The sequence below is a fragment of the Octopus sinensis genome, linkage group LG7 (assembly GCF_006345805.1).
Source record: "Octopus sinensis linkage group LG7, ASM634580v1, whole genome shotgun sequence".
In the NCBI taxonomy this organism is placed as follows: domain Eukaryota; kingdom Metazoa; phylum Mollusca; class Cephalopoda; order Octopoda; family Octopodidae; genus Octopus; species Octopus sinensis.
The window spans coordinates 61,558,268-61,570,524 of NC_043003.1; the positions used below are offsets into that span (position 1 = coordinate 61,558,268).

General features: G+C 36.2%; 1 protein-coding gene across 2 annotated transcripts in view; it reads left to right on the top strand.

Annotated features, from left to right (window-relative positions):
• The window catches only part of LOC115214313 (tektin-2-like), an 86,946-nt gene extending 80,663 nt beyond the window's left edge, over positions 1-6,283 (top strand). For both annotated transcript variants that reach the window (XM_029783487.2, XM_036504806.1), the window contains one exon: positions 5,956-6,283. In XM_029783487.2, the coding sequence (XP_029639347.1) occupies positions 5,956-6,151 (196 nt within the window). In that variant the 3' untranslated portion in view covers positions 6,152-6,283. The remainder of the gene's footprint in view (positions 1-5,955) is intronic.
• The last annotated feature ends 5,974 nt before the right edge of the window (positions 6,284-12,257 follow it).

Here is a 12,257-nt window from a genome sequence, read left to right on the forward strand (position 1 = left end):
ATTTGAAGGCTAAAACAATACGAACACATTGTGACCAGCGATGTGTAGCAACATCTGATGGTCTGGTCGGTCATGTGATCACGTGATATACATACATACATGTATGCATACATACAAACATACATACAAGCATACATGCATACATACATACATAGTGGAGGTGTATGGCTTAGTGGTTAGGGTGTTGGATTCATGATCATAAGATTGTGGTTTCTATTCCTGGACTGGGCGACACATTGTGTTCTTGAGCAAAACACTTCATTTCACGTTGCTCCAGTCCCTTCAGCTGGCAAAAACTAATAATCCTGCCACAGACCAGCATCCCACCCAGGTGGGAAATTTATGCACCATGAAAATGGGAAACCGGCCCTTGTGAGTTGGCTTGACACAAGAAGATAATCTTACCTTCTACTTTTATATATAATCGTACAAACATATACATATACTGACAGTCATAGTCACATGTGTGGTTGTGTGGTAAGAAGCTTGCTTCCCAGCCACATGGTTCCAGGTTCAGTCTCACTGCGTTGCACCTTGGGCAAGTGTCTTCTACTATAGCCTCCGGCTGACCAAAGTCTTGTGAGTGGATTTGTTAGACAGAAACTGAAAGAAGCCCATTGTATATATGTATATACATATATGTTTGTGTGTCTGTGTTTGTCTTCCTACCATTCCTTGACGACCAATGTAGGTGTGTTTATGTCTCTGTAACACAGCTGTTCGGCAAAAGGAACTGATAGAATAAGTACTAGGCTTCCAAAGAATAAGTCCTGGGGTCGATTTGTTTGACTAAAGGTGGTGCTTCAGCATGGCCACAGTCAAATGACTGAAACAAGCCAAAAAAAAAAATTAGGATTTGGTCAAACCGCTCATCAATGGAGAGCTTTAATTTCATATGAAACTGGAACTCCTGTATCATGATCTGTGTCACTGTGGGGCAGTTAGCGCTCCTGTCAGTACATAGCCGTGTGCTTCATTGCAGCTGAGAGGGTGTTTTACCTCCTATTTCTAGCAATGTAGGTGCTACTCTGCACCATCATCCACAATTAGTAACAAGTGAATTCTTCCGTTTTGGTTTTAAATTGCATATAGCTGCCCTCATTATTTTACATGTGTGTGTGTGTTTTAACATTTCGCTGAGGAATTGTGAGACTGATAACCTGATGTAGAACTCAATACACAAATGTTTCAGAGTGAAGTAGTAGATGAGCATTGAGCAATGATAAGAAAATCAGCAGCAAGCTCCTCAGGAACCACTCACTTCCTGATGACCCCACATGCAACCCCAAAACAAATGGATTACTATACCTTGAGGCTCTGATGAAGCTATAAAGTGTTACTCAGGCACTTAGCTATGTGTCCACTACATCTTATAGCAGAAACGGGTGTTAACTAATGAAATTGATAAGATAATCATGTATTCCTTGGTCATCTCTTTTTCTTATTACCACACTTTGTTCTGTATGTATATATTTATATGTACAGGGGTTGGACAAAATAATGGAAACACCTTAAAATTTCAAACAAATTTATTTTAGTATGGAGTAGGACAGCCTTTGGCAGTAATTACAGCTTGAATTCTATGAGATATGGACTTGTACAAAGTTTGAATTGTTTCCAAAGGAATTTTTGTCCATTCTTCAGCTAAAACAGTCTCCAGTTCTTGTAGTGATGATGGTGGAGGATAGCAATAATATTGAGTTCTGGGGACTGCAGAGGCAGGTAAGATGCTCAACTTCACTAGAATGTTCCTCGTGCCATTCAGTAACAACTTTAGTTGTGTGAATTGGTGCACTATCATCCTGAAAGATTACATTTCCCTCTTGAAACAGCTCCACAAACATAGGATGAATTTGATCAGATAAAATGCTTAAATAGTCTTGACTTTTAATTCTACCATTAAGGGAAGGCATTGGACTGGTGGATTTCCAAGATATAGCTCCCCAGATAATCACAGATCCTCCTCCATGTTTAACAGTTGGAAGAAGAGAGTCCGGGTCAAATGCTTCTTTTGGCTGTCTCTACATGTATACTCAGCTGTTGGTTGGAAATAAGGTAAAGGATGACTCATCTAAGAAAATAACATTCTTCCACTACTCTAGGGACCAATTCTGAAGGTCTTTACTCCACTCTAACTGCTTTGTAATGTTTGTTTTTGAAAGTAGTGGTTTTCTGGTTGCAACCCTCCTGTGAAATCCAGCTTTGTTTTTGTGGAAGCTGGCTTCTCAAGGTGGTCATTAAGCTCTGCAGTAATTTTGGGAGCTGTACTTTTGGGATCCTTTCTAACAATTCGAGTAAGAGTCCGATGGTCCCTATCTGAAGGCTTTGTTTTTTTTTCCGGAGTTTTGTTTCGAAGAGGAGGTTTTTCCCCTCTTTCTCAAAGGCTGTCATTATTTTCAAGACACTACTTCTTGATACACCAAACATTTCAGTTGTTTTCGTTACGCTAGCACCTGCCATACGAGCACCAACAATTTGATCTCTTAGAAAGTTCAATAGATCTGTCATTTTAATGAATTTTAATTACCTTTTTCTGATGATATCTGAAAAGAAACAGTAATTTTAGCAAAACATATTAAGCAACACTAATAATAAATCAAAAACCATAGAAATAAACAAGCTTTTGACAGTTTTATAGATATTTGAAAATTATGATGCTATGATGCTAGGTGTTTCCATTATTTTGTCCAACCCCCTGTATATATAAATATAAGTATAGCTATATAGATACATAAATATACATCCACACTGCATGCCCACATGCATGCATGCATGCACACACACATACACACATACACATAAACTCTGTGCTCAAAAGTGAAGGGAACAATATTTTACATGCCTGCAGCAAGCTCCATTCGCTTCCTGAAGACCTCACATAACAACCCCAAAACAGCTGAACTAACAACACCTCAAAGAAGACCTGGATGCAAAATGCTCAGCATCCCAGGAAAAGACTCTGCATAGGTATGTTTACGAAAGACAGTAATATTGGTTTCAAATTTTTGCACAAAGCCAGAATGTTTGGTGGCGGGGCTAAGTTGATTAAATGACCCTGGTACTTATTTCATTGATTCTGAAAGACTGAAAGTCAAAGCTGACCTCAGCAGAATTTGAATTCAGAAAGACGAGCGAAATGCTGTTAAGAATTTCATCCAGCATGCTAACAATTCTTATTTCTTTACTGCCCACAAGGGGCTTCACACCGAGGGGACAAACAAGGACAGACAAATGGATTAAGTCGATTATATCGACCCCAATGTGTAACTGGTACTTATTTAATTGACCCTGAAAGGATGAAAGGCAAAGTTGACCTCTACGGAATTTGAACTCAGAACGAACTACCACTAAGCATTTTGTCTGGCATTCTAACAATTCTGCCAGCTCACCACCTTAAAGGAGACTAATATTCTTTTCTACTCTAAGCACAAGGCCTGTAATTTTGGGGGGAGGGAGCCAGTCGATTAGATCAACCCCAGTACACAACTGGTACTTAATTTATCGACCCTGAAAGAATGAAAGGCAAAGTCGACCTCAGTGAAATTTGAACTCAGAACGTAACGACAGACAAAATACCACTAAGCATTTCACCTGGCATACTAATGTTTCTGCCAGCTCACGATCTTTAAAGAAGACTAATATTGACATAAAGTGAAGTCTCTCTTGGACATGTGACCTCTACATTACATCACACTTTGAAGGCTATTCATTTGCAATGCAAGAATATGTGACAGCTACAAAATACCTAATAAATAAAAGACAGGCTGGATATTGTTGGTTGGGATAGGAAAAGGAAACTATATACCATCATAGAGGTCAGCTATCCTACTGATGTGTATATCGCTTTGAAAATGAAAGAGAAGAGGATAACTATGGTCAACTGCTTTGAAGCCTCCGGCTTCACTGTCCAAATTGTAATTTCACATTTATACCAATAATAATTGGTGAACTTGGCTTTGTGAGTCAATACCTAAGTGACAAAATGGATAATCTAGGGTTTTCAGAAAAAGAAATCAACCAACTAACTCACACATTAGAAATACATTCTGTATGTGGAACAGTAAAAATATGCAAGACTTTTCTCAAGTTTAAAATGCAACACTGTTTTTCTTATTTAGATTCTAATTGATGGAGCTTTGATCTTTGTTAGAAATGATTTCCTCCCTCAGAGGAAGAATTTTAGATAACTAAAAACAGAAGGGAACATATATACACTCTCACAACATGTTTCCACGTGGTCTCCATCTACCAAATCTGCTCACAAGGCATTGGTTGACCTGAGATTATGGTTGAAGAAATTTACCCAAAGTGTTGTGCAGTGGGACCAAACCTGAAACCACATGATTGCAATGTGAGCTTCTTAACTACACAGCCTTTTCTGCTTTATCTATGAAAATTTTTTGAAAAATTGTTTAATGAATATAATCTTCAGCCCTTACTCTGTGGCAATTTTGGGTGTCTTCAGAATATTGGGAGTCAAATGTCTGGTGTTGTAGAATAAGCAACCACAAAATTACATTAAAGTACAACTGAAAATATATTCCTCTATGGAATTATTCATTCATCGGATCGGCAGTGTTTTAATCTTCAGCCCTTACTCTGTGGCAATTTTGGGTGTCTTCAGAATATTGGGAGTCAAATGTCTGGTGTTGTAGAATAAGCAACCACCATATTACATTAAAATACAACTGAAAATATATTCCTCTATGGAATTATTCATTCATCGGATCGGCAGTGTTTTACTTAATATTCCTTGTATACTAGTTTTGAAATTTATAACCACGAGATGATATATTCTAGATATTGGATAATATATAAACAGTGTGCTTCAGAGAGCATTCATGGTTGTGGCTGCTGAAAGCTAAATGAAACGTAACTAACTCAAAATCATAATCTTTGGTGGTTGTTAGACCTCCATTGTTCTCTCTAGGGTCATAATATGCAAATTATTTTAGAAGGAGGTTAGAAATGTAGTTTTATAATAGATTGAATTTTCTCTGTTGCAAGCAGTAAGAACACCAGATTGGTTTAAGCATTCTATGATTTCAAACATTTTTCGTTAATATCACTGATTTTTAGCACATCTAAGTAATGGAGTTTTGTAAGTTCATCACCACTCTCACCACCACCACCACCACCACCACCACCACCACTACCATCGTCGTCGTCATCGTCATCATCATCTTCATCAAAACCATCCACATCATCCATCATCATGATTGTCATTTTAATGTCTACTTTTCTATGGGAAAATATTATTCACACAAAGACACACATACATAGATATATACATATATATATAAATATATATATATGTATACATACATATATGTATTTATATATATATATGTATATATATATATATATATATATATACAATGGGCTTCTTTCAATTTCTGTCTACCAAATTGGCTCACAAGGCTTTGGGTGGCCTGAAGCCACAGTAGAAGACACTTGCCCAAGGTGCCACTGAACCCAAAACCATGGGGATGTGAAGCTAGCTTCTTACCACCCCCCCACCCACAATGAGCATCTTTCACTTTCCGTCTACCAAATCCACTCACAAGTCTTTGGTCAGCCCAGGGCGATAGTATAGAAGACTTGCCCAAAGTTCCATGCAGTGGAACAGAACCTTTAACCATGTTGTTGGGAAGCAAGCTTCTCGCCCACACAGCTACACTGTATCAAGCAATGCATGAGTAGGCTCACATTCATTAATAACCATATGCTACGATTCTGTAGTTTTGTCTCTATCAATTTTTTTTCTAATATGCTGACGTTGCTGTCAAAATTGTACTTACTCTGCTTTCAGTTTCATCCTGTTTTACTTAACAACAAGGAAGTAAATGTTGATTAATGAAATCATATATGTCTTTCTTCATATTTATTAATTTATTCTGTTTATTTATGTATTTTATATTTGTTAATTAATTTATCTTTTTTTGTATTACTTAGGCATTCATTGGATAGTCTCCAAAAGAATCTGCATGCTGTTAACGATGAACTAGATCGCAAAAACAATTCACTGATGCTGGATAAACGCTGCATGGATGTTAGAGAGCGTTTGAAAACTCAACCTAAGACAACCACAGAAAGAAACATTACCATGACTGGATTAGTAAGAGATAAACCTGATATTTTAGCTGTTTAACTTAAGAGAAAGATATCTTTCAATTTGATGATTTTTCGATATTATAAGTATAGCAGTTATTAATTCATCATTAGATTGCTGATAAATTATACTTCAATAGCATCAAGATCTGCAATAAAATTTTAAAATACCTGTTATTCTTACTTAAGTATTTCACATTAAATAAATTATTCATTTTATTACATTCTTAAAATGGTATTTACTGTCAGCCGAAAGATCTATAAACTATCAGTGAGACAATCATTTGTAACTGAATAATAGTGAACAGATGTGGTTAATAGATATTCTCAATTAAAAATACAAAACCGAATTGTAATTTCTTCTATAATGATAGTAATCCACAGCTGTAAATTTTGTTACTGAAGGAGAATAATATTATTGTATCTATGTTGTAATATATTAAAAATAAACAGAGAAAGATACTTGGTTGCTCCTAAGTGATTTAGTTGCAGAGGCAAGTTTGTCTGTTAGCAGCTGCTATCGTTTTTGAGATGGTGAATTTATATTCCAAATACTCTATTTTCCATTAACTTAAACATTTAGTTAGGCTTAAATAGAGAGTTATGGAGCTCAGGAAATGAGAGAAAAACAACTGCAATGGATGTTAAACTGGAACAACAATATTCATGATAAACAATGAGGATTTAAGTAATGAGTTTTACCTGAAGTAATATAGTCTCTTATATCTTCCCATTTTTATAACTTAACAGTCTGGCAGAAATTACTACAAAAATAATAAAAATCTATAAACAAATGCTTTTACTCAGCTGCAGCTATTTCATTAATTTATCATCAAATGCTCTCATGAAAATATATCTTATAGTCTGAGCCAATAGTTTCTTTTTTTTACTTTTTGCTTTTTCCAAAGAATTATTTCTCAAGTCATCTAGAGCAAAATTTCTGCATTTGTTTTCCAATTGTTGCTGTCATGAGGGAGAATTCACACATACACACACACACACTCTCTCTCTCTCTCTCTCACACACACTAATAAATATACACATATATAAATATATGGTGTGCCCTTCTCTCTCTCTCCCCTATATATATATATATATATATATATATATATATATATATGTATATATCTCCAGTATTTTTGCCCCTTTTATATTTCTACATATATATGTATACATATACTTATATACATACATAGATATAGGTGTGTGTGTGGGGGGGGTGTTTGTGTGTGTGTGGGGGGGTGTTTGTGTGTGTGTGTGTGTGTTTGTGTGTGCATGTGCGTTTGTGTGTGTATTTATGGAAAGACAGGAAAGAGACATAAGAGAAATCCCTCGTGTATCTTATGCAAGTCAGCCATGAATCATGATTCCTGTGTAATTTGCTTACCATATTCATAACATAGTGTTGACATACACTGAAGCCAAACTTCCTGCTTAATTTTACATCTGATGGAAGCTTTAACAGTTCTAGCCATTTCCATTTTAAACAAGAACAATTGATATGGATGTGTGTGTGTGTGTGTGTGTGTGTGTGTGTGTGTGTGTGTGTGTGTGTGTGTGTGTGTGTGTGCATGTGTATCTTCTGTCTTTCATCTTGTTTCAGTCAGTGGACTGCGACCATGCTGCGGCATTGCCTCGAAGGGTTTAGTCAAACAAATCAACCCCAGTCCTTATTTCATATTTCTCGAGTTTGGTTCTTATTCTGTTGGGTTCTTTTCTAGAAACACTAAGTCATGAGGATGTAAACAAACCAACGCCAGTTGTCAATCCGCGCTTAGGGACAAACAAACTAGAATCAATCAATCAATCAATCATCATTTAACATCTGTTTTCCAAGCTGGCATAGGTTGGACAGTTTGAGTGGAGCTGGTAAGGCCAGGGGTTGCACCAGACCCCATTGTCTGTTCTGGCATGGTTTCTGGGGCTGGATGTCCTTCCTAACAGATATACAGATTTACATATGTATGTATATGTATGTATGTATATATATATATATATAATATATATATATATATATATACACACACACACATATATACAATAGGTTTCCATACAGTTTCCACCCACCAAATTCACTCAAGATGCATTGGTCACTCTGGGGCTGTAGTAGATGACACATGCTCAAGTTGCTACATATAAGTATATACATAGGCATAGGCGTGGCTGTGTTGTAAGAAGCAAGCTTCCCAACCACATGGTTCTGGGTTCACTCCCACTGTGTAGCACCTTGGACAAGTGTCTTCTACTATATGTCTACTATAACCTCAAGCCAACCAAAGCCTTGCGAGCAGGTTTGGTAGAGAGAAACTGAAAGAAGCCTGTCGTATATATATATATATATATATATTATATATATATATATATATATATATATAATTAATCAAAGGGAATACTAAGTATGACTACCTGCAGGAAATAACAGTCAAAACTCTTATTTAAATTGCCAAAATACACTGATAATAACTACAGAAATCAACCATCTGAAGGCAAACAGGCTAAGACAATCTCTCAGCATACATTCAAGTATTTGGACTCATGTTGACTGGTGTTATTACACTAGATAATAACAGAGTCAATGACATCTTTGCAAATTATTTTTTTAAATTATTTTCTCATGAATTATTTGCTCCATATTGAAATTATGTATCTATATTTAATCAAATATGTCCCTTGGAAACAAGGTATACTGGATATCAGATAAGTGCTCTTGGTATGAGACATATCTAAAAGATATTTAGAGATTCCATGAGAGCGAGTGTATATTATAGAGTAAAAATGTAGGAAAGTTATATCTTAAAAATCACGGTAGAGATAAATACATAAAAAGCAATATTGCATTAATAAATAAATAAATAAAGTACAGCTATGATCATTAAAGATATTTTTTTAAAAGTTTTGAAAGTTCTTATGATCATTTCAAAAATATACTGCCCCTCAAAATGAAATCTATATTTGATAAGCATCGTTGGGAAGTATATCTACTCATCAGAGAAAAGGATGAATTTCAGTGGAAGAAATCGAACGAGGGAAATGTTATTTCAAAATTTTTAGCTCAAACTTATACCAACACAGATTTATACCAATAATTTTTTTAAACAACACCTTTCTCATTCAATTTTAAATATCATTTTCCTCATTCGATTTCCTTCACTGAAATTCATTCTTTTCTCTCATGAGTGGATATACTTCCCAACGATGCTTATCGACTTTAGATTTCACTTTGAGAGGTAGTATATTCATGAAACGATCATAAGAATTTACAAAACTTTTTTTAAAGATATTTCTAATGATTATAGCTGTACTTTGTTTTTATCTCTATTATGATTTTTAAGATATAAATTTTCCTACTTTTTACTCTATAATGTGTGTGTGTGTGTGTGTATGTATACAGGGGCTGGACAAAATAATGGAAACATAAAAATTTCAAACAGATTTATTTTAATATGGGGTAAAACCACCTTCGGCAGTAATTACAGCTTGAATTCTATGAGGTTTGGACTCGTACAAAGTTTGAATTTTTTCCAAAGGAATTTTTGTCCATTCTTCAGCTAAAATAGTTTCCAGTTCTTGTAGTGATGGTGGTGGAGGATATCGACTCCTTACTTGTTTTTCTAAAATGCACCACAAATGTTCAGCAAGAGAGACCGATAGAATAACTACTAGGCTAACAGAGAATAAGTCCTTGCGTTGATTTGTTTGATGAAAAGGCAGTGCTCCAGCATGGCCACAATCAGATGACTGAAACAAGTAAAAGAAAAATATATATCTGTATATGTGTTTCTATATAGTTTCACTTATAGGTACAAAAAGGAGTCAAGCTCTGCAAGGAGTAGACAGCCACCATATACTTCTACCATAATTCCATTGATATCTGGGACTGAAAACACAGCTACAACTGCTACTTTGCTTGTGAGCCAAGCCATCATTGTAAAAACCTATAGCCAGCTTTAATCTCTGTCATTGTATGTAGAATAGCCACATAGTTGTATTGTAGTATTAAAAACCTGTTGTAATCATCACATTTTTATATATGTCAGGTAATATATTGTCCAATGTATCTTAAACTCTTTAGCATTCAGACTACTCTGTCAAATGTAAGACTTATTTATTCACATTGTTTTGAATTAAGCATGCATTATTTCTTAGGTTTGAGATTTCAATAATGAGATTCTTTTATTCTTTTACTTGTTTCAGTCATTTGACTGTGGCCATGCTGGAGCAACGCCTTTAGTCAAGCAAATTGATCCCAGGACTTATTCTTTGTAAGCCTAGTACTTATTCTATCAGTCTCTTTGGCTGAACTGCTAAGTTACGGGGAAGTAAACACACCAGCATTGGTTGTCAAGCGATGTTGGGGGGACAAACACAAACACACAAATATATACGCACACATACATATATACGATGGGCTTCTTTCAGTTTCCGTCTACCAAATTCACTCACAAGGCTTTGGTCGGCCCAAGGCTATAGTAGAAGACACTTGCCACGCAGTGGGACTGAACCCAGAACCCTTTGGTTGGTAAGCAAGCTACTTACCACACAGCCACTCCTGCACCTATGATTGTTGATTTTTAGAAAGACATTGTAGGGTAGGTGTGAATGGCAGGATCTGGCTGGTTTGGACATAAAACAGGAAGAATTTTTGTGTCAGATAAGGCCAATGTGAATGCTTACAATTTTAGAGAATAGTGCATGTTTTTAGAAAGTTGGCAGCTATTTCTAGCACGTTGAAAGGCTATGCAGGGGCTCCTTTAAATAGTTCAGTAAATATTGGTTAATACTTGATGAATTATGCTTGATTATTAAATTAATATTCCGCTTCACAGTTGAAGACAAATGTAAAACACACGCTATGGAAATCTAATATTCATTTCCATTAAATCAGAAATCCAAACGGAAAATTATGTGGAGTCTGTCAGGCAGGATCCAAAACATCAAAATGGAGTGTGACAATACAGCATGGAATTCTGCTTAAACAGTTGTGGGATACAACAGGGACATGTGCTTTATACAGATCTCTAACCAAAACCAAGTGGACATGCACTGGTATATAACTACATACACAGACACACATACGCACACACACAAACACACACATACATATCATCACTTAACTTCCGCCTTCCATGCTGGAATGGCTCACACACATGCACACACATATGTATGTATATATATATATATATATATGTATGTATGTATGTATATATATATAATATATATATATATATACGGCAGAAACTTTAGCACGCAGGGCGAAATGCGTAGCCGTATTTCGTCTGCCGTTACGTTCTGGGTTCAAATTCTGCCAAGGTCGACTATATATATATATACATATATATATGTATATACATACATATATATATATATGTATGTATATATATGTATGTCCAACCCATGCGAGCATGGAAAAACGGATGTTAAATGATGATGATGATGATGATGTATGTATATATACCACAGTATGCTGTGTATATATACCACAGTATGCTGTGTATATATACCACAGTATGCTATGTATATATACCACAGTATGCTGTACTACGGACCGACAGGAAAGAAAGGAGTCATGGAGGTGTTGCTATGTACATCCGTGAGGACCTCACACCCCAGGTCCTCTTGTCATACTCAAACTCGGTGTGTGACACACTAATTGTACATATTAGGCAACTTGATGTAGTTGTGTGTGCTACATATCGCCCTCCAGATGCCCCAAGCCATGTGGGCAAGTTTGAAGACTGCCTTATAAAAATAGAAGAAATTCTAACAACATTAGACCAACACATAGGTGTGCTTCTTATGGGAGACTTCAATCTGCCCAATGTCAGATGGCCCGAGGGCCTTTCTCTCCCAGGAATGACAAGATGTGAACGAGGACAGGCGAGGTCCCTCCTGAACCTCATCAACACCCTGTACATGGAGCAGGTAATACTCCAACCAACCAGGGCAGGTAACACACTGGATCTCTGCTTCACAAATGACATGGATCTCATCCATAATGTGAAAGTGACACCGACACTACTCTCGGATCACAACATGATAGAGCTGACCATGTACGGGCCAAAAGAGAGCACGGACATGCAGCCTACAAGAAACCTTCAAAATCTTTCCAGCTTGAACTACCATAAGGCAAACTGGAAACAAATTGA